Source organism: Mixophyes fleayi, chromosome 9 (assembly GCF_038048845.1).
Source record: "Mixophyes fleayi isolate aMixFle1 chromosome 9, aMixFle1.hap1, whole genome shotgun sequence".
Taxonomy (NCBI): Eukaryota; Metazoa; Chordata; class Amphibia; order Anura; family Limnodynastidae; genus Mixophyes; species Mixophyes fleayi.
This window is the reverse complement of record NC_134410.1, coordinates 1,033,100-1,056,243: the sequence shown is the minus strand read 5'-3', so window position 1 is coordinate 1,056,243 and position 23,144 is coordinate 1,033,100. Positions and strand designations below refer to the sequence as shown.

Below are 23,144 nucleotides of genomic sequence, written 5' to 3'. Positions count from 1 at the left end.
GCCAATAACTCCATACATAACATACATAACATACATAACATACATAACATACATAAGGGGTAACATAACGGTGCGCTGTCCTTATAAGAGATAAAGCAGCTGAGTTAGCTGCAATCACAAATGTAACAACATGTAATAAGACAGTAGTACAGTCATAGTGCAAAAGATTAAATGAATGATAACAAAGTGATAACATTCAGCAATAACTTGGAGTAAGAGAACCTGTAAGAACAGTGATATAATGACACAATCAGCAATGACGGTGCTCTCGGCAACATAATGCAGTAATAACAGTGATAAGTAGATGAAGCTCCTACAATGACACCATGTAATACCATGTATATATATATATATAACACTGACATATGACATGACGCTGTACAACCAGATAACTGTATTCAGGCCACAGTTTTGTTTTCGATCTCAGACACGTGTCAGTTTACCTGCTAGTATGCAGGGAGGAATCCCACGCAAACATGGGCAGTACATACAAACACAATGTAATGAGGGAACATGTCAGTGCCTGAGATCACATGTCACAAACATACAAACATGTCCAGCTGACAATGAACACACAATACTATCTCAGAGCGACTGAGCACAGTTGTGCACATTGTAGTTGTACATCCAGGACTGTACTGATGGAGACTTGGATATATTATATATATATGGAATTCCTTATCTCTCCCTCCGCGCTGTTATTATTGTATTATCTCTGAGAGAGGGTGTTCCTGTGTGTTTAGTTAGTGCCGGACAGGCGAGGTTTTTATTTAGTAGGTTTCTTTGTTTTTCTGTTTAATGAACCTGGTTGAGGCCAGTTGTACCCAAACCCTTGTGGGACTTCTCTGCTGCTGTTCACCACCATCTATCCCAGGATTTGGCTCCTGTTCCACTAACGCGCTCACAGTGCCTTGAATAGACTGAAGGTCTTTTTGATCTTTGGACAACTCTGACGGAATTTGTGAGGTTTGTTTCTGTTCAGATTTAACTTCATTTTGCTTTTCCAGTGTTGATATCTCTGCTTCAGCCCGGGCACGAGAACCTCTTAACTCTTGTACTTCTGTTTGGTAAGCTGGGTCTTGTGACTGTGCTGCCTGAGTGGAGAACATCTCACATCTTCCTCAAGCAATTTCTTTTCCGCCTGCAGCATCCAACTTCTCTCCCTGATTTCAGAGTTAGAGTCTTGCAATAGTTTCCGTATCTTAGCTTGAAGTTGCTGTAGGTCATGATCCAAAGTGAATAAATGATAACTGGAATCTGATTGGCTGCTGTAGGAAACATCTCCACTTTTCAAACCTACAACTTGATAAATGTGCCCTATTGAGTGCTCGCTCTTGAACAGAGATCCGAATTTTACGGAGGACTTTATAGTCTTAGTGCTGCTACCTCCCGGACTCCTCAATATTCAGCTGCTGTTGCCTGGTGGTTGCCTGCTGGCCGCAGTAACTTGTAGAAATTCCTTGACCATATTCTCTATGATAGGACAATGTAACAGGCTTGTCCCAAATCCAAAATAAAATCTTCTATCTCCACCAGGACACTTTGATACACTTGTATCCAATCTTTCTGGTTTGAACACATTAATCTTCTGCTTTTTTTTCTTGCCCAATGAAGCTTGAAAAGCAGCCAGTTTTATCTTCAAAGAGATTAAGCAATTTCCTTATAGAAAAACAATGTGACTTGAGGTGGGCACTACAACTCCCAGCATGCGGCCCAATAACCTTTACTTTTAAAGACTGAGCTGCTTTGCTCTTTAGCTCTGCACAGGTGGAGGCCACACCTAACGTGTGCGCTGCAGATTCACACACTTTATTTTTTCAGAAAAATATATATAAAATATATTTCTTTAACCCCTTCTTTTCCATTCTTTCTGAACACATCTGCTCCACAGCAATTAAACAAAACTCAGTCCATGAAAACATTTGCCTTCTTTGCAGAACAGGATTATTTTTTAAAACTGCTGCTGAACGGTTTTGCAAAAACCTTTACTATCTTCTCAACACAGAATGATCCACATTACACTGATGCAGCGAGCTCTCTGTTGTCAGCCACATCCACGTGCTTCTCCTTCTGCTATTGAGCGCAAACAACCCAATATGCGGACATATGTGCGGATCTCATGCACACATAGCTTCACCACATTGTGACCGCGTTAGGGGAACAGGAGCCATCTCCTGCGGTAGATGGTGGTGAACAGCAGCAGAGAAGTCACACAAAGGTTTTGGGTACAACCAACCTCAGCAAGGTTTATTAAACATAAAAATATAGAAAACTTCAAAATAAACACCTTGCCTGTCCAGCACTAACTAAACACACAGGAACACCCTCTCTACAGTTAGGGGCCTTGTGTCCCACGCACATGCAAAATACAGGACTCACTGGTCACCATTTGCAGTGTCTCTCAGGAGACATCCACCCTCCTCCCTAGACTGTGAGACACAGAGGAAACTGCCTAGCAGGAGTTTGTTAGCACCTTACAGGTGCATCTTCTGATTAGTCTGTTGTAAGACTGGGAAATCAGAAGACCCGGAATGGGAGCCCACCCTTCTCTCTCCATACATAACCCCAGGGACCCTTACCAGCTTTTTCGAAAACTGAATACACTCTTTGGGAATCTTCTTCCCATACAAGACAATCTCCCTGTGGTCATAGAGCATACAAGACAGAAAGCCTTATATACTTCTGCTATTCACCAGTTTCCCAATGCTCTGTCAGTATATATATATATATATATATATATATATATATATATGCTGTGTGTGTACATATATTTATCTCTATATACTAATGGGTGCCAGACCCCGGGGCAGATTACGGAGGAGATTGTTAGACTTGGCTGTACTCGTGTCTGGGTGCGTTGTTACACGTGAGTGTGTACAACAGGGTTCTCATCTCTGTATAGCTGATGCCCCCCATGTAATTCTCTGTATATAGTGTATGTATACTATTGTAGTATATGTATATACTGTATAATGTATATTATATGTTGTATTTGTAGTGTGTATAATGTATATACTGTATAATGTATTGTATACAACTCTAATGAAATATAAATGTAGCTATATGACTATATGTAAATAAAGGTATTTATATGTAGATATTCGCAGTGGGATTGTGTTATCAGGAACATTCAGGGCTAACATGATGATATCCTCCGTTTATAACTGGCTGATTGGTCGCCACAAGCGTGAATGGGACCTAAGACCCCCTCCTGATGAGTCTCGCTGGGGGGAGGTCAGAGGGGGGATTGCCAAAAGCTCAATCACCACAAATCAAGGAAACAGCCTTAAAATTGTACTACAGGCAGGGACAGACCTAGACCTCCTTCCCTTTAATCGGACATTTGGCCGCAATATAAAGGTATGACATTTATTTAATGACCTTGGTGATGGTTTAAAGTTTACATTTTTGCAGATGACACTAAACTCTGTAAGATAATAAAATCAGAGCAAGATGCAGCTTCTCTACAGAGGGACTTAAATAAACTGGAGGATTGGGCAGCCAAATGGAATATGAGGTTTAACACAGATAAATGTGAGGTTATGCATTCAGGGATCAAAAACAAGAACGCAATCTATAAATTAAATGGAATTAATTTAGGAGAATCTATAATGGAAAAGTATTTGGGAGTGCTCGTAGACAGTAGACTTAGCAATAGTGCTCAATGTCAAGCAGCAGCTGCAAGGGCAAACAAAGTATTGACACGCATAAAAAGGGGCATAGATGCAAGGGAAGACAGTGTAATTTTGCCACTGTATAAATCGTTGGGAAGACCTCATCTTGAATATGCAGTACAGTTCTGGGCACCACTCTATAAAAAAGATAATTTGGAACTAGAAAGGGTTCAGAGAAGGGCGACAAAATTGATAAAGGGTATGGAGTCATTAAGTTATGAGGAAAGGTTAGCCAGTTTAGGCATGTTTACTTTAGAAAAGAGGTGTCTAAGGGGAGATATGATTACTATGTACAAATACATTAAGGGTCAATACAGAGAACTTTCATGGGAACTTTTTACCCCAAGGACTATACACAGGACACACAGTCACCCTCTAAGGTTAGAGGAGAGGAAATTTCACAACCAGCAAAGGAAGGGGTTCTTTACAGTAAGGGCAGTCAAGATATGAAATTCACTGCCAGGGAAGGTCGTGATGGCAGATTCAATACATATGTTTAAGAAAGGGTTAGACAAATGTTTAGTGGAAAAGTGGACAGTAGTGGATATAGGGAGAAATATTGGGTCAGGAGGGATTTTTCCCGATTGTGGCAGTTGCTTTATCTGGATGAATTTTAAATATAAGTGCAGGGTCGCAGGAGATCCAAATAGGGTGAACTTAAAGAACTGGTGTCTTTTTTGCATCTCATCAACTATGTCATTATGTTACTATGTAATGTCCCAATGTAATTACCTGTACTAATACATGATTAATGTACAGAGGTTTATATATCTGTCTTATGCTGATTCCAGAAAGAGTGAGTCGCTTGGGTTATTATCTGTGGATTAATGACTGTATTCCTTAAGGCTATATATATAATATTCCTGGCTTTATGGCGTGTTTTCCTCATGTATTGAGGCGTCTGTGTGTTCTGCAGGATGGGGCCGTTATCTCTGTCCGGATTAGATGAGCCCTGGTAATGTCTGTTGTATTATAAACTCACATTGCAGTGTCACGCCATAGCATGTATGATTAGCATACTCTGCCAGCCTCTCATTAGCATAGTGTGCCAGCCTCTCATTAGCATACTCTGCCAGCCTCTCATTAGCATACTCTGCCAGCCTCTTATCAGCATACTGTACCTGCCTCTTATTATCACACTGTACCTGCCTCTTATTAGCATACTGTGCCAGCCTCTCATTAGCATACTGTGCCAGCCTCTCATTATCATAGTGTGCCAGCCTCTCATTAGCATACTCTGCCAGCCTCTCATTAGCATAGTGTGCCAGCCTCTCATTAGCATACTCTGCCAGCCTCTTATCAACATACTGTACCTGCCTCTTATTATCACACTCTGCCAGCCTCTTATCAGCATACTTTACCTGCCTCTTATTATCACACTGTGCCTACCTCTCATTAGCATACTGTGCCAGCCTCTCATTAGCATACTGTGCCAGCCTCTCATTAGCATACTGTGCCTACCTCTTATTAGCACAATGTGCCTACCTCTTATTAGCATACTGTGCCAATATTTCTGTTAATAACAAATAAACTTGGTTTTACATTGGGTATGTTTAGAATGTGACAAATTGACAGCTCAGTTATAAGGATCTAGAAGAAGATAATACGACTGGTGTCGGTTATTACGTCATTCACCCGCTGAGCAATCAGATTTCATTCTGTTATTAGAGAAACCTACAAAGTACAGAAGCCGCTATGAGTATAATACATATCACAGAAGGATGGGACGGTGCTTCCTGCACAATCATTGTGTATGAATTATATTCACAGAAAGTAACAGTCTGACATTTAGACAATGATGTATTTATGAATGTAGGTATTTAAACCAAAAAATTAACATTGAAGTTGATCCAGCTTGATGCCAGGGCCGTCCCTACATGACCAGTAGGGTTATAAGCATTGGGCCGACTTAGTCACAAAGGAAACATTATGTGAGACTAAGTAACAGCAGACATGAGCCAGACAACCAGAGTCCCCATAATACACTGATTTATTCCAAATTCACCAATCCTTCCACCAGTACAGTCACCAGCAGAGATCTCCTCATCACAAGGAATCTGTTTACTCTCATATCAGTGTACAAGGGGTGTAGATTATACACTCATTTAATACAATTTTTTTTTATTTAGCCCAGAAAACATGACATTGTAATATACTGAATAAGATGAAAAACAGGGACATTCTTTAAGGCCGGGATTGTCATCCTCTCCATCTGTTGTAGAACTACAAGTACCAGCATGTCATCCTCTTCATCTGTTGTAGGACTACAAGTACCAGCATGTCATCCTCTTCATCTGTTGTAGGACTACAAGTACCAGCATGTTATCCTCTCCATCTGTTGTAGGACTACAAGTACCAGCATGTCATCCTCTCCATCTGTTGTAGGACTACAAGTACCAGCATGTCATCTTCTCCATCTGTTGTAGGACTGCAGAATTAGTGGCGTTATATAAATAAATGATGATGATGATGATGAAGCTTCTCCAGACGTTTGATTATAAGCGCCGCGATCCCTTTAAGAACAGGGCGGGGCCAGGTGACCGCCCCTGACACACCCCCACAGTGGTTGAGCCATGTGTTCCATGGCCACGCCCCCGCCCCGCCCCCCTGTATAAGAGCCGCTCTCCCGCCAGCAGCCGGCTCAGTGACAGCAGCCGGTCAGAGGCAGCGGAGATACATCCGGGACACTACGTGACGTCATGAAGGAATGTAACGGAGCCGCCTCCTCTCCCGGGGAACCCCCGGTGCCCCCCGGTCTGCACCGGCCCGGAGCTCCCCGTCAGTCCCGCTGTGTCCGCTTCCTCCGCGGGAACCTGCTGGTGCTGCTGACCGTGCTGGGGGTGCTGCTGGGCGGGGGGCTGGGGATGGCCGTGCGGCAGATGGACCTGACCAGGGCTCAGATCGTGACCTTCTCCTTCCCCGGGGAGCTGCTGCTGCGGCTGCTGAAGATGATCATCCTCCCGCTGGTGGTCTGTAGCCTGGTGTCCGGAGCCGCCTCCCTGCAGCCCTCCGCCCTGGGCAAGCTGGGCGGGTGGGCGCTGCTCTTCTTCCTGGTCACCACACTGCTGGCCTCGGGGCTGGGGGTCTGCCTGGCCCTGCTCATCCGGCCGGGGGAGGGGGCTGAGGCCGGCCTGCGCAGCGGAGAGGGCGCCCCGGAGGGCAAGGAGGTGGTGGACTCGTTCCTGGACCTGGTGCGGTGAGTGTGTGGGGGGCCACTGCTGGGGGCTGTGGGGGGCCACTACTGTGGGGGGCCACTACCAGAGGCTGGTGCGGTGAGTGTGTGGGGGGCCACTGCTGGGGGCTGTGGGGGGGCCACTACTGTGGGGGGCCACTACCAGAGGCTGGTGCGGTGAGTGTGTGGGGGGCCACTGCTGGGGGCTGTGGGGGGGCCACTACTGTGGGGGGCCACTACCAGAGGCTGGTGCGGTGAGTGTGTGGGGGCAACTGCTAGGGGCTGTGGGGGCAACTACTGAGTGCTGTGGGGGCCACTACCAGAGGCTGGTGCGGTGAGTGTGTGGGGGGCCACTGCTGGGGGCTGTGGGGGGCCACTACCAGAGGCTGGTGCGGTGAGTGTGTGGGGGGCCACTACCAGAGGCTGGTGCGGTGAGTGTGTGGGGGGCCACTGCTAGGGGCTGTGGGGGGCCACTACTGTGGGGGGCCACTACCAGAGGCTGGTGCGGTGAGTGTGTGGGGGTAACTGCTAGGGGCTGTGGAGAGCTTCACCCAGTGGAGTAATGAGAATGGGGGGTGAGGGTGATCCTCTGTGTATGAGCCATGTGCCACTGTACATGTGGTCCCCATATGGTGTTTTCAGCAGAACCTGGTCAGGGGCACAGTCAGGAATGGGGCACAGAACCGGGTCAGGGGCACAGTCATGGATGGGGCACAGAACCGGGTCAGGGGCACAGTCAGGGATGGGGCACAGAACCGGGTCAGGAGCACAGTCAGGAATGGGACACAGAACCGGGTCAGGGGCACAGTCAGGAATGGGGCACAGAACCGGGTCAGGGGCACAGTCAGGGATGGGGCACAGAACCGGGTCAGGGGCACAGTCAGGGATGGGGCACAGAACCGGGTCAGGGGCACAGTCAGGGATGGGGCTCAGAACCAGGTCAGGGGCACAGTCATGGATGGGGCACAGAACTGGGTCAGGGGCACAGTCATGGATGGGGCACAGAACCTGGTCAGGGGCACAGTCAGGGATGGGGCACAGAACCGGGCCAGGGGCACAGTCCAGGATGGGCTCCCCTGTGCGGCTGTATCTGGGCTGAGAAGTTCTCCCACCGTCGCTCTATACTGGGAGCCCACACACATTCTGATCAGTCTGAGACCATTGTCCCAGCATCTCCCTGTAGGTCAAGGATCAGGGATTACAGGTTTCAGTGATTAAACCGGTTTTACGAGTCCATGTGAGGAGAGAACTGTGAATATTGTGGTATTTCCGGTAATCCGATGAGTAACCTCATCCCCCAGATCCTGGAGCGTTGTCCTGTTATAACATCACATCTGTGCCCCCAAGTGGTACTGTGACAGAGCTGGGGCAGTTTGGCCTTTAATGTATCTTTGGGTCTAGAAGCTGCTGTATTAAAGTATTGTATATAATATGCAGCCATGCTGTGTACTGGTTTGATGGGGGCTGTGTGATGGGGGGGCTGTGTACTGGTGTGATGGGGGGGCTGTGTACTGGTGTGATGGGGGGGCTGTGTACTGGTGTCATGGGGGGGCTGTGTACTGGTGTGTTGGGGGAGCTCTGTACCGGTGTGATGGGGGCTGTATACCAGTGTGATGGGGGCTGTGTACTGGTGTCATGGGGGGAGCTCTGTATATCGGTGTGACGGGGGCTGTATACCGTGTGTGACGGGGGCTGTTTACCGTGTGTACTATACACTTCTCGCCAGGTGGTTACTCAGGGACTGTCTACGTGTTCTGTATACACAACGTGTCTCTGTTAAGGACTCTGGGCTGATGCAATGTTGACTGCTGGTTGAGTATGATAACTGACACGTGGGGACAGCCCTTCCTCTTGATGTCATTACTATCCCGATCCCTCCCCCTGCTGTGTGTATATAGCGTGTGACGTTGATATCCACGTATCTGCTCTGTGTGACGGATATATATATAATATTAGTGTCACCATTGCTGTGTATGTTACTGGTGTCCCCTCGGGGTGTGACAAGGCTGCCGTCACTGTGACTAAGGGCTTGTACCTCGGTTATTTCTGTGTATAAAAGAGCTTGAGCTTCTGTTACATATAAACATCCTCTAGTATCTGTCACTAATTGGGTTAATTATTGAGACTTCGCCCCCAGATCCTCTTCCAGGAACGTTAAGCTGCCTTTGGTCCTATAGTTTAGGTCACATTCTTAGTGACCCATTAATTCAAACAGACTAAATATAACTTAGGAGCTGACCTTGGAATTAGTGGGATTTGGTAGATCACGAGTTTAGTGCATGATGTGTGTGTGCAGCTGGAGGTTATATTGTGCATGTAAACATGTATGACTGGAGAAGCAGCACACACGTGTTCTATGACAATAACATGTGACTCTCCCCTATCACACGGGGCAGGTCGTTCACTCTCATATGACTGTCACCTTTCTGAAACATTTGACACTGTCAGGATGCAGCAACGGGTCAGGCGGAACATGTGGTGTAACCCGTAGCAACCAGACATTCGTATTGATAAGACAGAGCTGTTAGCGGACATTTGGTTGCTATGGGTTACAGAACCGCTCAAAGTACCATTATATTCAGTGGCCCCAATGAGTTCAGTAGTGAAGTCAACCAGCCATTGGCTCAGTGAGGCTCCAGAAGTAACGAATACTTGTTCATGGCCATATAACAGTCATGGAGTCTTCTGGTGACTTGTATGTAACCCGTCTCTTACTGCCCCCGCTGTATCTGTGGTGTAAACCTCACATCCATAACTGATGGACAGGTGACCGTTCCTCGGCAGCTGGATACAGTCTATTAGATCACACATAACTGTGTATCCGGACGGCGGATTATTCTCCTAGTCACCGACGCAGCGTGTTGGGGGGGGCGACCAGTTCGTTACCAGATTTGATGAGAAATGTGAGAATAAGTTGGTGTAACGTTGTTACTGTGTAATTCCTCAAATGTCACTAACTGCAGCCTGGTTGTTTAGTAAATGTTTCATCACTATGGATCAGGGTGGATGTAAAACTGTTTAGGATAATTTAATAATGTGTTAATAAAGGTGAAATTAAATTAAGTTGTAACAATAAAAGGATAATTATTCTCTTCCTCTTTGGGACTGAAGTATCTTCTTATGTCTCTAACTCTTTTACTTCTAATGTCAGACCCCCCCCCCCCCCCCCTCCCCTATACTAATATTAGACACAATATTATAGGAATGAGGATGGTCCTGACTTTGAGCCGATCTTTTGTTTTCGATTAGAATCCAAATAACCTGACCACAAAATCTCATTGTTCCGTGTGTGGGTGCTGCCATGTCGTAGTTTATATACGTAACTCTCTGTGTACACGACTTCCTGGTAGTTACTGACATCTGTCCTCTCTTTACAGAAACATCTTCCCCTCCAATCTGGTATCTGCTGCTTTCCAGTCGGTGAGTCCTAGATATCATCTCTATCATCATGTGTGCAATAATAGGATTATACAAATATATAATGTTCAGTTGTGTGATAAGGGGGGTCCATGACTTCTGCCAATGTGCGGAACTTCAAGGTCCTATTCGTCCTGTAACATGGACATAAAATGTCACAAGATCAGAAATGTGTATTATAGGTGTGACGTACTGAGAAGTAGTGATCTGACCATGTAATAATGCCCATAACCTCTATATTTCTCTTTCAGTATGCCACACATTACAAGATCATAGTAAATGTTACCAGAAATATGTCTGGTGGGAATGACCTGAACGAGACCCAGATCAAGGTGAGACCCCCCCTCCCTCCCCCCCCCACAGTCCTCTCTTCACACAACTGCTTCTCTGACCACCTGATGATAACATGTTGTGGTGTCTTAGGAGCCGTACGGCAAGGAGGTGGAGGGAATGAACATCTTGGGCCTGGTGGTGTTTGCCATAGTCTTCGGGGTAGCTCTTCGGAAGTTGGGAGCTGAGGGAGAGATCCTCATAAAGTTCTTCAACTCCTTCAATGAGGCTACGATGGTCCTGGTGACCTGGATCATGTGGTGAGTCCCAGAGGCCGGTTCTGTCTATAATCTGGGGCTAATATCGCCTGTTCTCTGTAACGTATTAATGGTTCCGCTCCCAGGTATGCGCCGATTGGTATCATGTTCCTGGTGGCTGGTAAAATCGTGGAGATGAAAGATGTCATTCTGCTCTTCACCAGTCTGGGGAAGTACATCTGCTGCTGCATTGTGGGTCACGCCATCCACGGGCTGATCGTTCTGCCGCTCATCTACTTTGCGTTCACCAGAAAGAACCCGTACCGCTTCCTGTGGGGCATTGTGACTGCTCTGGCCACTGCGTTCGGGACCTCCTCCAGGTGGGTACACACTGAGGGTTGGAGTAAAATGTTTTATGTCTTAAAGCGAATGGTGGAAGGAAGATGCCCACCAGGGTTACAGTATCCTCAACTCTTCTGTTAATAATAAGGGCGTTTGTTACTTAGATTGTCCACTTTCCTGTATAAGACTCCACATTGCATATTCCTCTATTGGTTCTTCTCCCACCACATTGTCTCTTAAGCGGTAAACAATTAATTCTCCACCATATTCTGATGGGAGAATAGCTGCAGCCTTTTGGTCACTGATGGTGGAGGCACCAGGGTGGGATTGTTGGCGTTTGGTTGTTTCTCCGCCCGACGTGTATAACGTGCCGCCTCCTCTTCCAGCTCCGCCACACTCCCACTAATGATGAAGTGCGTGGAGGAACGGAACGGGGTGTCCAAACAGATCAGCAGATTCATCCTCCCAATCGGGGCCACAGTGAACATGGACGGAGCGGCGTTGTTCCAGTGCGTGGCCGCCGTCTTCATTGCACAGCTCAACAATTTTCCTCTGGACTTTATTCAGATCATTACTATTCTGTGAGTATGACCCTGGGAAGGGGGGGAGGCAGTATGACCCCCCCCCCGGGGGGGGGTGGGGGAGGCAGTATGACCCCCCCGGGGGGGGGGGGGAGAGGGGGGAGGCAGTATGACCCCCCGGGGAGGGGGGGAGGAGGAGGCAGTAGCAGTATGACCCCCCCGGGGGGGGGGGGGGGAGGCAGTATGATGACCCCGGGAAGGGGGGGAGGCAGTATGACCCCCTGGGGGGGGTGGGGTGGGGAGAGGGGGGAGGCAGTATGACCCCCCTGGGAGGGGGAGGGAGGGGAGAGAAGAGAGGGAAGGAGAGGAGGCAGTATGACCCACCCCTGGGGGGGAGAGGCAGTATGACCCACCCCTGGGGGGGAGAGGCAGTATGACCCACCCCTGCGGGGGGGAGGCAGTATGACCCCCCTGGGGGGGGGGGGGGGGGGGAGAGAGGCAGTATGACCCCCCCGGGGGGGGTGGGGGAGGCAGTATGACCCCCCGGGGGGGGGGGGGGAGGAGGAGGCAGTAGCAGTATGACCCCCCCGGGGGGGGGGAGGGGAGGCAGTATGATGACCCCGGGAAGGGGGGGAGGCAGTATGACCCCCTGGGGGGGGGGGTGGGGAGAGGGGGGAGGCAGTATGACCCCCCCCGGGGGGGGGGGAGAGGGGGGAGGCAGTATGACCCCCCTGGGAGGGGGAGGGAGGGGAGAGAAGAGAGGGAAGGAGAGGAGGCAGTATGACTCCTGGCTGTTGTCACAACACTTTATCTTTCTCTATCTGGGATTTGTATTTTGGGGTCTCACTTCTCCCCTCTTCTTATCAGAGTAACAGCCACAGCCTCCAGCGTGGGAGCGGCTGGGATACCGGCGGGTGGAGTGCTGACTCTCGCTATAATCCTAGAAGCTGTAGGACTTCCAACCAATGACATCTCTCTGATCCTGGCTGTGGACTGGTTGGTGTAAGTATTAGTCACATGTTATGATGCTCAGGGCTGCTGCAGATTGGATATAGGAAGGATATCACATAGTAGCGATGCGCTCTGCTGCCCCCTATCTGTAGAGCAGGATAAGTTCGGGATTACCCTGCATTATGTAGCCGCTCGCTAGTAACTTAATGTGCTGCGGTTTAACCCATTGATAAACGAAGTACTTCATGGCTTTCGGACCAGCTGTTTTTTGGTTTTTTTTTCATATGCTGGTTAAACATTAACAATTAGTAGCAAATTAGTGCAGTGTTAAATCTATTACTGTTATTACGATAAATTGAACCCAGCTGAGCTGCGAGCAAAAATCTGGTGTTGAATCTACGGTAATAGTCCGCCGGCTGCGTTACTTTTTACAGTAATGTGGCCAAATGAATTTCCACCTTAGTTTGTTTCATTGTCGGTATCTACATTGTAGGTCTGGTTCGTGGGATCTAGATTTCCTGCTGTTGCATTTTTAGATAAATTTTTATTTCTGGGTTAAAAGATAATTTTGACAAATAGTGAAGAAAATACTATTCCCTGATTATTCTCAAGTATTTATTGATCCCCTGAAATGTCCTTTAATGTTTCCTACTTCTGTTTGTTATATTATGTATCATTCTGTACTTGAGGGAGTTATTGGGCTGATGATCACAGTGGCTTCGTTACAATGTTGCCAGTAGATCAGAATAGACTTTAGTTACTGTTGTGACAATGACGTGTCTTCTCTGTACATGGAGATAATGGGACGATGGGGGAGCTGATAAAGTGTTAATGCTGATCGGAGACTGCACAGACCTGGCCGGAGGTCTCTGCGAGAGGTCACACTTAGACTGCTCTCAGCACAAATGTCTGGGCTGACATCGACTCCTCATTTCCTGAAGTGCCACCAGCAGAGCTTGTCTCATGGATTTCCTTGTACTAAAGCACGTAATTTAGATTATTTGACCCGTGGAGGATTAACGTTGCTTCCCGGGTAAAGGGAGCCCGGTCAGTGACATTAGATGGGAACGCAGCGTTAAGGACCTAAATATATCTGCACATCATGAATAGAGTGTAAGCTCTGTAGACGCAGTGTTCTCTGTACAGCGCTACGTAAGGGGGGGGGGGTGTTATATAAAGATATATAGTTCTGTTGTCAGGGGGAGGAGCTTCCATTGGTGCAGACGCTGCGTTGTACTTTCTGCTGCTGATTGTTAACCCTTTCTCTTCCAGTGACCGCACCTGCACCGTACTGAACGTAGAAGGTGACGCGTTTGGTGCTGGACTCCTCCAGGTTTATAGTGACCGGACTGCAGAGCCGAGTGGAGGAGAAGCTGTGAATTTAACATCCGTCCGAGTCATGAAGCCTGAAGACCACCCTGAGGGAGACCCCTTATTACACAAGGATGTGCAAGTGATTGTGGATGGGGCCAGCCCCTCGGAGAAGGAATCTACCATGTGAGAAGTGACTGGTTTGCTGCGTGTGAGGGTCCTCTGGGCTGGCCAGGGGCAATTTTATTATTTTTATATTAATATTATTTTTTTTACATGGACTTTAAATTATCTGCTCTGTTGTCGGGACAATAAGGTACATTCTCCTCCAATCAAGATAATCTACGGCTGTTAGTCTTAGAGAAGGCTCCTCCCCTGCTACACAATGCTGCAAGGACGCTCCCCCTCGCCCTATTTTCTACGTCTGTGTGGGTTACTTGTTGTGTGTCTGTAATTTTATTGTGGAAGAATTGTGATATTGTTACAAACTGTGCTATGAATGGACCAAATGGAAGCAGCAACGAAGTGTGACTCACATCAACGGCTTCACTAAGTCTGACCATCCGCTGTCTGTGGTTGGTCGGTGCGGTTAGTTTGACCGGTGACCAATCATTGTACAGGCGCTGGGCTCTCTACCGGCTGCAGAAACTACTCAGGGGTCAGCACCCTACAACTACATACATATAAATGCAGCCCGGCCGGACGTTGCTGTCGTTATACAATATTACAGACCCTGCCCGTGAGAGGGTCCATGTACTACAGACTTATACACATCAATGTACAGTACAGAAGTATCACAAAGACAGAGAATGACTGAATTGTGAACTGAATGAAGTAAAAACAAAACCAAGAGCATTATTGTTGTTTTATTTATGAAGGACAAACGCTGGTTTCTAAGGGACTGATGTTTGTATAAAGTTCCTGGGCTTGGAATGGGGCCAAGGTCTCTGTGCAGCGGGACGTGACGCGGCAGCACGCGTGTGGGGATGGGGGCGCATGGGACGTGACGCGGCAGCACGCGTGTGGGGAAGGGGGCGCATGGGACGTGACGCGGCAGCATGCGTGTGGGGATGGGGGCGCATGGGACGTGACGCGGCAGCACGCGTGTGGGGATGGGGCGTGACGCGGCAGCACGCGTGTGGGGATGGGGGCGCATGGGACGTGACGCGGCAGCACGCGTGTGGGGAAGGGGGCGCATGGGACGTGACGCGGCAGCACGCGTGTGGGGAAGGGGGCGCATGGGACGTGACGCGGCAGCACGCGTGTGGGGAAGGGGGCGCATGGGACGTGACGCGGGAGCACGCGTGTGGGGAAGGGGGCGCATGGGACGTGACGCGGCAGCACGCGTGTGGGGAAGGGGGCGCATGGGACGTGACGCGGCAGCACGCGTGTGGGGATGGGGGCGCATGGGACGTGACGCGGCAGCACGCGTGTGGGGATGGGGGCGCATGGGACGTGACGCGGCAGCACGCGTGTGGGGATGGGGGCGCATGGGACGTGACGCGGCAGCACGCGTGTGGGGAAGGGGGCGCATGGGACGTGACGCGGGAGCACGCGTGAGGGGAACGGGGGTGCAGAGGACACGTCAGCATGGATGTAGCTTTGCTTCTTGAGCATAAGAAGAGGGACGGCAGTGTCCAGCCTGTATTACATGTTGCAGAGCGTTGATCAGACGGGCGCTGTCTACGTTATCTTAGGGAAGGTAACAGAGGAATTTATTACCTGACAGCAGTAATCCCCACAGAGGAGGAAGGAGAATATGACTTTCAGGTTTTTAAAATAATGCCAGACGTCAGAGGGCGCAGTCCAGTGTGTCAAACTATAAAAGAACAGGTTTGTTTTACTTTGACAATTATACAGAAGAATTTAGGGAGGAGCCGTTGTTTTGAGAAAATACCCCAAGTTCTATATGGATGACCCCCCCCCCAATTACAGTCATTTGTATCTTTATGCCTGCGTTAACGGCTCCTAACTTACATGGAAACTGTTTGTCGCCTCAGTGTCTGACATGTTAATGTGCTGTCGTTACCATCACATATAGCACATTACTGTGTATTAGAGGGAGGAGAGCTGTATGTAACACAGGTCTATATGTGACAGGACAGTATAGAGGAGCCCAGCACTATCACATATAGCACATTACTGTGTATTAGAAGGAGGAGAGCTGTATGTAACACAGGTCTATATGTGACAGGACAGTATAGAGGAGCCCAGCACTATCACATATAGCACATTACTGTGTATTAGAGGGAGGAGAGCTGTATGTAACACAGGTCTATATGTGACAGGACAGTACAGAGGAGCCCAGCACTATCACATATAGCACATTACTGTGTATTAGAGGGAGGAGAGCTGTATGTAACACAGGTCTATATGTGACAGGACAGTATAGAGGAGCCCAGCACTATCACATATAGCACATTACTGTGTATTAGAGGGAGGAGAGCTGTATGTAACACAGGTCTATATGTGACAGGACAGTATAGAGGAGCCCAGCACTATCACATATAGCACATTACTGTGTATTAGAGGGAGGAGAGCTGTATGTAACACAGGTCTATATGTGACAGGACAGTATAGAGGAGCCCAGCACTATCACATATAGCACATTACTGTGTATTAGAGGGAGGAGAGCTGTATGTAACACAGGTCTATATGTGACAGGACAGTATAGAGGAGCCCAGCACTATCACATATAACACATTACTGTGTATTAGAGGGAGGAGGGCTGGATGGGAATACAGGTAAACCCAGTTTTGCAGGCTGGGAGCTGGGTATTGATCTACTCCTCGGATCGGCTATATACCCCGTCTCTGTGTATTAAGCGCATGCCATGCTGTAGTCACTGCTAGAGAACATATAATAGACGGGGCAGCAGATAACATCAGTTTGGGGCAGGAAGACGACGCTTAAATAGTAGAAATGAGGCTGCGCCCTACGGTGGACACGGAACCTTTATACCCTGGTGCCAGCTGCTGTATTCACCCCAAATACTTTGGATTGTTATTCAATTAAAAACTATAACTGGGATATATTTTTATTTTCTATGTTGTACAATGTACAATTTGGATTTCTTACACTGACGTTGCAGGTTCTGCCCAGTGACTGGTCATTGGCAGCTGCAGTCGGCTCCTCGCAGATTATACAATATGAATAAAGTCATTATCCCAGCACTCGTACTGCCCAATGAGGACTGAGGGGGTATATCCTGACCTCAGCCCCCTGCTGGGGGCAGATAGTTCTCCCCTTGCGGGTACAGACACTGAGTGTTGTTTTCTGTGTAAATCTACTGATACATCTGAGGTTATTGCCCTGATCAGGCCTTGTGGGTCTCTCCCATTGGTGTCACATATTTATGGCTTCCAACGTTTCTTTGTACAGTAAGAACCCCACCAAATATATAGATCTTCCAATCAGAGCACAGCTGGCTGTAATCCCGTCACTGCCTCTCATTTGGAAGATAATTAGCACTAAGTCCACTCTTTAAAGAAGGATTGAAGCTTTCAGATATGAACCATGAAAGTAAAATACACTGTTCAATATTACCCCTGAAACTCCACTGCATTATAACCGGCCCCCTCTATTACTGACAGCTCATCCCACAATTTTACAACATACAGGATCTCACACAGGGGAATAAAAAAATATAAGAAAAAGCTGAGACTGCAGTCATGCAAGCTGCTGTGACATCACTAGCCCCACCCATGTGTGTGAATCACTCTGGTGCAGTAAAGAAGCCCCTCGCTCCTCACGTGGGAGACTGCAGAGGAGTCAGTCAGTCCCTGGGGAACATATTTATACTAGATGCAGTACAGTGATGTATGATTAGCTCAGTAACACACAGGGGCATATTCAATTGACGACGGGATCGCGGAAAATCCTGCGCTCTAAAAATATTACCGTTAATACAGTAATATCTCGCTGGATTTCAGCTCGCAGCTCCCTGAGCTGCGAGCTGAAATCCAGCAAGTAAATTACCGTATTAACGGTTTTCCAGCGCAGGATTACCATAATATTTTTCGAGTGCAGGATTTTCGGCGATCCCGCCGTCAATTGAATACCCCCCAGACTGTCATATAGTAATATCACACTGGTGTTACAGGTCATTTGTTTATACCCATTATTTGGCTACACTAATATTGTGTATTTATACAGCACTAATATTACCCAGCGCTGTACAGAGATTATATAACCAGTCACATCGGTCCCTGCATTATAGGAGCTTCCACATGATTCCCGACCACACACAGGTCAGCAGCCAATTAACCTACTCAACACGAGGAGAGCGGAAATACCACCGGTCCGTCCCTCAGTCCTATTTATATAACCTCCTCTGAGGTGACCTGAAGTATTTATGTTCTGTCAGCTCTCTACAGTCTGCGCCCCTCACTCAGAGCCTCAGACCAGCTCAGACCTGTACCTCCTTCTTATAGCAGCTGGGTCTCAGTGCTGCCATCCAGAGGTTACACTCAGCATGTGGCGATTGTGCAATAGGTACATTTATATACATACAATATACAGAGCATCACAATACTGTTATATATTTGTAGTCAGTCCATTTCTTGTGCTGAAAATTCCATCATTCTTCTCGCTTTGTACGACTGATGCGAATCTTCTCCTTTTATTATTATGGTCTCTTAGCTATATGGATTCACCCCTGATCGCAGTATCCACACCCCCAATACTGTAACACCCCCATGTTCACCTCCAACCCCACATCTCACCTGCCTTTTATCCTCAGTAAGGCAGGGTTGGGGTATTGGGGTTCCTCTATTGCCCTTTCCCCAAACTTCAATTTTAGCAGCTCTACATGACGATTAGGGGCCTGGACAGAGGCACCAGCAAAGGGCAGGATCTGCAGGGGCTGCAAGAAGCTCTCTGGGAACTCAATATCCTGCGGATGGCCAGTCCATGAGTCCCGGGTCATCACCCCGTCCCGTGGGTAGAAGGGCCACAGATCCACGTGCAGATGGTTGCTTTGGCTGTACTGTACCCTGAAGAAGTCTCCTTCAACTGCTCGCTCCCAAACAAAGCCCTCTGCATCCACAAGAGAGCCGCCCTGAGCCCCTCTCAGCTCCGGACATAGGTTGATATCTTCCAGATAAATTCCTAGATCTACATCATAGTCCCAAGGGATGATGTCTCCATGACGAGCGGCCCCTAGTAGGCTGCCTCCTTCCAGCCAGTAACGTACATTGCTGACTTCCAGAACCTTGATGACATGGAGAGCAGTGGTTCTCAAGGCACGAAGGCAGCAGGGTGGTGTCCAACGTCCCTCGTAGAGATAGTCTGGGGTCTCCCCAACCACCGTCCCAAAACAGCGTGGAGTCTCCTTAGAGCAGCCGTACCATCGATCCCCTCCGTCGAGGCCACGCACCAGTCTCACGCCCAGAGTTCGCATGGTAGCAGCCTCCGCTGCTCGTTCAGCCTGCTCTGCTTTCCAGCGCCCGTGGTCCGTAGCTGGTAGAGCTGTACGAGGAAACGTGACATCTTCAAGCACCTTTACCCCCCAGCCACGCAGAGCGGTCTGAATAAAAATAGCTGTCTGCACAGGACGGGAGAGAGGAAACGGCAACTCCAATAAGTCACGGGATCGCATGAGGATGACGGCAGGTCCAGACACTGCCCCACAAAGGTCAGCAGTCCCTGCCGGGCTATATGCTGCCGTCCAATCCCGCAGGGACACATTCAGGTGGAAGGACTGGAGCACAGTGCCAGCCCCAGCCGCTATGATTCTTACTCCTGATGGGGCGTCACGTAGTGCTCGAGCCATTCGATCCAGCAGATCAGGAGGATCTAGAGCAGTGCCATCTGGTACTAAAGCCACTAGACGGGTCTGAATATGGGTCTCTAGGCGGAAAGTGGAGCCAGGCTGCTCCGGGGAGGGGTGAAGCCTCAGAATGTTTACTCCTTGCACAGGAGGATATGGAAGTGTGTCGGATGCAATGAGAAGACGCATAGAGGGGCGAGAGCGCAGGAAGGAACGGTTTAATTCAGCCAGGCCGTGCTCAAAGGTGTAGAACTCTCGCACAATGACAGTGATTCCCGGGGATAACGTGGGCGAGGGGTTATGACGTCCTGCTGGGCGGGAGTGCAGGTGCCATGTATAATACAGCAACAGAACATTGCAGAGCAGCGTTAGGGCAACCAGCACAGGGCACAATGGGCACCGCATCTTCAACCCATCACACACAGCAGAGGAGGGGCAGCCTGAGAAGACAAAATCATTTCACATTTAACACTGCAGTAACAACATTATTTATCCAAGATAAAGCTGTCAGGCTAAAGAGGGTCGTCCACCTTCAGTCAATTTAATGTACTGATTACATGCAACCTGCAGTAATCATAACCCATATATTCTGTGTAGAACGGTCTCAAGTATAGATGACAATCTGCTGCTGTTGCAATTTAAATAGTCATTTTCAGGGCCGCCTTGTGGTGAAATAAGTAACATTTCAGAATGGGTCTTTGATGATGCAATAACGGGCACAACGCATTAGAAACATAGAATGTAGACGGTATCAGAAAGTAGCTTAAGGCAATTGCTGTACAGTAGTTGTAGTGTTGCCAATAATGTTTAGGGGGACAAAAATTGGGGAGCCTCAACATGCAGATTTATATCACTCAGCAGAATCCTGTATACTACTCGAGTATGAACTGTCATCGACTAAGGACCTGGAATTACCATCAGTCATCACATATATTTGGGAAGACATTACAATCCTGCATTTTCCTATATATGTGTATATACACACACACACACACACACACACACACACACACACACACACACACACAACCATCTTACCATGCTACAATGTCCAATTTTGATAGTGCTACATTTCACAGAAAGTGATAACAGACTTTCATTTTATACATATTGGGCCTCATTCATTAAGGAAAGAGCAAAATAAGGTGTAACTTTGCACCTTGGTGGCAAAACCATGTTACATTGGAGGAGGACGTAAATTTAAAATTTGGGGACAGATTTATAATTGGGGTAGGACATGTCCTAGATCAACTTTAATTTTTTGTGTACAAATAAAGCTATCGAGTATCTGTGTGATACATGAAACAACAGCCAGAATTTATCTTATGTGCAAAATAATAAAAAAAATTGCACCCCTTGTATTGTAACATGGTTTGTCCCGCATCAATCAGGTCCATTGTTTTAGTTGCTGTAACTCTTGCAGGGGGGTGATCAGCAGAAACGCTGAATGCAGAAGTCCTGAGTCCTGTATATGCCGCACAGCATTTTACCGAATGCCGTACAATCAGGGATGGTTAATAATGGTTCCCGGTCGTCTACCTGGAGTTCTAGGCTGACAATCAACACAAATAACAATACAGCTGTCATTTCTATCCTCAATGGCACAAGGCCTGAGCAGGTCTACTCTCCAAGTAAGGTGCCTATATGGGTAATGTGGAGGTTCCATTCAGTCCAGGGCGCTCCATGGTAAACAGATGTGATATATAAAAGGCGTTTTGCGAAACGGAACTGCGGGTGTTTGTATGCGTTACACTTACACTGCGCTGTTATTTTGTATTCTTTTTCCATTTCAGCGCATCTGTCGTGTGTCAACGCAGTTGTAAACAATGGAAGTGAGTTGATCACATGCGCTTGGCTGGAACAAGACAACATCCTGTTTTGTCACAAAACAAGTTTAAAAAACCCCCCAAAAGACAGAACACAACGCGGGTTTATAAGTGTTTTACATACGTAGCCTGGAGCAGAGGACCAGCAGCAACGTCCATTGTATCGATAAGCCAGGAAAAGCCCCTCACACCCCACATCCAGCGTGTGTAGGACGGAGAGAAATCACATGGGGATAATCATTACAATGGAAATGTCTTCTGAGGACTCTCACCCTCAGACAGAGCTGTAACTAGGCGGTGCCGTCAGCCAGGGGGTAAGCCCAAGTGGGCACAGCAGCCGCCCGCTACCTGGCTCTGTATCTTCTGCCTTTTACTTCCACTGCGGAAGCAAAAGGCAGATGAATCCCTCTCAGAGAGCAGCTGATTCCAGGTCACCCAGGGGGACCTGTGTTGGTTTAGGGGCTCAGAGTTACCAGGCTACCATTGCCCTCGATGTCATGTGCTGGGGGTCTAGCTGCCCGTGCCCCACATGCAGCACATCTCATGAGGGCAGAGGTGAAATTAGTAATTTACTTGCGCGCGCGCACAGTGGGCAACAGAAACCAAAGCACTTACAGCTTCTCCGGGTCACATATATTCTCCTCTCGCTCACTCTCTGCCTCATTGAAGAACACAGTGCGTAGAATATGTCTATGAGGCATGTAAAGCGCACATCACTGTACCTGCCCTTTACCCATTATCACAGCTCATACATGTGTACGGCACCTGATTGTTATATATCCTATTTTTAAAGTGCTTTTCATGGATTTATTAATGTAAAAAGCAAAAGAGTGCAAGATTAACACAATTTATGCAATAATATTTCTTCTAACGTAAATATATATATATATATATATATATATATATATATATATATACACACAGAGATATACATTACATACAGATATATATACATTATACTATAAGATCTTGGCCACGCCCACCTCATACATACACCCACACACTAATATATATATTATACATATCTCAGCCACACATACTATACATACATTACATACAGATATATACATTATATAGAGATATATACATTATATACATATATATACATTATATACAGAGATATATACATTATATACATTATACAGAGATATATATATACATTATATACATTATACTAGAAGATCTCGGCCACGCCCACCTCAGCCAGCACCGTTCCGCCGTCACCGCGGTCTCATCTCTTTGCACCGTACCACGTGTCTTCCGGCTCTACAGTCCCCGCCTTCGCCTTCTTAACTTTATTGTTCTGCCTGACACGAACATTATCGGTTGCCGGAGTAGTTAACTGTCTTGCCCCGCCCCTCCGACTGCTGTCACCAGTCTGCTCCGCCCCCTACTGCAGCTCTGCGGAACATAAAATAGCCCCTCCCAGTCACTTGCTCACCTGACGTGGCAGCGTATTAGGGGCGTTACTATGCTAATGAGGCCTGTAGTTATTTCTGCAGCCTAGGCAACTGTGCGCTCAGCCGTGTGACGTCCTGAGTGATGATTAGTTCTTAGAGTCGATGCATTCTTGTCATTGGTTAGTGACACGTCCATCATCTTTATGAAGGCGGGTAGTTTGTGGAAGGCGTGG

The 23,144-nt window shown here is 47.8% G+C and overlaps 2 protein-coding genes across 3 annotated transcripts; one reads left to right on the top strand and one right to left on the bottom strand.

Moving 5' to 3' along the window:
* Positions 1–6,316: 6,316 nt before the first annotated feature.
* Positions 6,317–14,767, top strand: SLC1A5 (solute carrier family 1 member 5). The gene is made up of 8 exons (XM_075186192.1): positions 6,317–6,870; positions 10,224–10,266; positions 10,515–10,595; positions 10,687–10,853; positions 10,937–11,170; positions 11,519–11,713; positions 12,521–12,655; positions 13,877–14,767. The coding sequence occupies exons 1-8, from the start codon at positions 6,374–6,376 to the stop codon at positions 14,103–14,105; spliced, it is 1,581 nt and encodes a 526-aa protein (XP_075042293.1). The 5' UTR covers positions 6,317–6,373; the 3' UTR covers positions 14,106–14,767.
* Positions 14,768–18,396: 3,629 nt separating this feature from the next.
* On the bottom strand, positions 18,397–22,865 carry FKRP (fukutin related protein). Of its 2 annotated transcripts, none has more exons than XM_075186195.1 (2): positions 22,680–22,865; positions 18,397–20,125 (listed from the first exon to the last, which is right to left on the bottom strand). In XM_075186195.1, exon 2 carries the CDS (start codon positions 20,088–20,090, stop codon positions 18,636–18,638), a length of 1,455 nt encoding a protein of 484 aa, XP_075042296.1. In that variant the 5' UTR covers positions 20,091–20,125; positions 22,680–22,865; the 3' UTR covers positions 18,397–18,635. The 2 variants fall into 2 exon arrangements, with proteins under 2 accessions (XP_075042296.1, XP_075042294.1); XM_075186193.1 differs by having other exon boundaries at positions 22,710–22,865.
* Positions 22,866–23,144: the final 279 nt, after the last annotated feature.